Source organism: Episyrphus balteatus, chromosome 3 (assembly GCF_945859705.1).
Source record: "Episyrphus balteatus chromosome 3, idEpiBalt1.1, whole genome shotgun sequence".
Taxonomy (NCBI): Eukaryota; Metazoa; Arthropoda; class Insecta; order Diptera; family Syrphidae; genus Episyrphus; species Episyrphus balteatus.
In genome coordinates, this window is record NC_079136.1 from 51,427,761 (window position 1) to 51,430,186 (window position 2,426).

At 34.2% G+C, this 2,426-nt stretch overlaps 1 protein-coding gene across 1 annotated transcript; it reads right to left on the bottom strand.

Annotated features, from left to right (window-relative positions):
* Positions 1 to 565: 565 nt before the first annotated feature.
* LOC129914000 (phospholipase A2 group XV-like) lies at positions 566 to 2,218 on the bottom strand. Its single transcript, XM_055993020.1, has one exon. The coding sequence runs from the start codon at positions 2,005 to 2,007 to the stop codon at positions 763 to 765; it is 1,245 nt and encodes a 414-aa protein (XP_055848995.1). The 5' UTR covers positions 2,008 to 2,218; the 3' UTR covers positions 566 to 762.
* Positions 2,219 to 2,426: the final 208 nt, after the last annotated feature.

A 2,426-nucleotide genomic window follows, 5' to 3' on the forward strand; every position in this document is an offset into this window, starting at 1 on the left:
TTCTTAAAAATGAAGTAAATCTAGAGTTAAGAATGTTTACTTTTTTGTAGCTCGAAGGACATAATATCTAAAAAAAATTTGGAAAGAGAAGTATTAAAAGGATACTCTCAACTCAACTCAGTTTTATAAAAAAAAAAAAACACTAGATTTTAATTTAATTGCTTGATTCCTGAGTTCCCTGTTTTTTTTTTTTTTTTTTTTGCAGAAGTCACTAGGAACTTGCCTTACTCTTAAGTAGATAGCGTTTCTCAAACTGTCTCCAATCGGGACTTAGTTTCCATTAGAATACAAAACGATTTTTTTTTCGTGCGGTCACTCTTTCTACAAATATATTTTTAGGGTTTGTTGGTTTTGATAACAAATTGATAATAAATTCATGACATATTTAATAATAATAAATGCCGCACGTTCGCAATCAATTAAATACGTCTGTGCAATGTCAATCTCAATAAAAAAACAAAAACAACTCTCGAGATAATCCAGCATATTGAGGTCTTTGAATGGTGTGATAATGAACCCTTATCTTTTTCAGACCCAATTCTATATTTAAAAATAAAAAACAAAATTTATTGCTCTATGATAAAATTTTATTATAAAAAAAAGCCCTTAAATAATCTCGTTACATAATCTTAATTAAAACGATTGCTTAAATGTGTACATATGTTTATATTGCAGTTTATTTAATAAACAATCTCGGTGCAATAAATCGAAAAAATATGTTGAAAAAAAAATAGCTAAATTATTAAAGAATACTTAAAAATTTTATAATAGTTTTCGAATATACTCAATAACCCGAGGATCAGCTAAAATCGACATATGATCAGCTTTTGGTACATCGTACATTGTTATACTAGGACGTTGATAATCCTTCCAATACATGCAGGCTTTTAGAGATCTAGAATTAACCGTACCATCACCATCGCCTTTGACCAGTGTTGGGGTCTCCCCAACTAAATTATCTTTCTTATAGACTAATTTCTCCACAGTTGGCACACCAGATCCATATAAACAATGCATCTCTACATCGGGCGGGGCAAAGTTCAGCGAGTATTTGATGTTGTCCTTGCGCATCTCCCAGCCATCTCGATAGTCTATATCATTGAAGAAATCCTCTAACTGAGCTACGCTGTAAGTTCGTGATGGAGCTTCAACTAGAACCTCATTGTTCTTCCAAAACAGTGGCGAAGGCAGGAGGAATGCTGTAGATGGCGTCGATATTTGCTGTTCACGCATAACTTTACCACTCAGAGCAAATGAATCAAGATCATCGCCCATTGCATAAACCTTAACAGCTTTAGCGCTGCCAGCCCAAGCTCCAGCAATGCTCACAACTCGAGCGACATATTTAGACTTCCATTGTTGGGTCTGTCGTTGCAAAAACACAAGTGTCATCGGACTTCCCATACTGTGTGTAATGAAGGTGATTGGTGTTTGGTCATTCATATCGTAAGCATCCTCTACTAGCTGCTTAAGATTGACAAACCAAGCTGCATTTTCATTTGGGGCTTTCCTAAAATCATAAGGAGCCCCAAATATAGACTTTTTACGTTCGTAACCAAGTCTGACCAACTGATCACCAATGTCTTTAAAATAGCCACCAGTTTTGGCTTTAGTTGGATCAATCCATTCGACCACTTCTGGATCACCCCAACCAGGGATGCGAATTTTCACTCCAGGAGTGTTGTGTGTCGTCCTGGTTATATTGTCATACTGTAGTTTAACATTGTCTATCCAACAGCCGATAATCAACGGCACTAGAAGCTCTAAATTGAGCCAAATGTTAAACCAGTCAGCATGTTTTTGGCAATAAACATGGACACTGGAAGTTTTGTTTAGTTGAGCGTCTAACTGATTGCCACCGTCACCAGGTATAAATATTACAGGAGATAATTTATCTCTGGTGTTGTTATTAATTTCATTGGACTGTGACGACCTTGAATGGACCACAGTCACCACAGAAACAAAACTGATAACAAAAAGTATTAATAGTTTTGTTCTTGTAATCATTTCAAACTTAAAATTAATATAGTTAATTGTATCTTAATGTAATATTGCGCTAAATTATTTGCTGATTTTTCAAAAAAAATTCAATACTTTTGTGTAATTGGAGATCTAGACTGTGTGGAGCTTTTGTTCACTGTGTCGGGGTCGGTAAATTTTTTTATTTCTATAAAAAATTCGCCTTTGTTGTTTTTTCTTCTTTATTTTTTTATATGGTGCACTGATAAAAAAAAAAGGAAAAACAACAAACAAAATTGACATTTGAATCAAGTGTTGCCATGGTTCTAAAATAGTACTAATTGTATGGGTATTGATGGCACTTTTGTATCAGTTTCTATTTTCTTTAGAATGTATTTTATCGCAGCTTGTAGAATGTTTTTCAAACTATGCCAACAAGGTTTAGTGAACTTGAATATTCCTGGTAG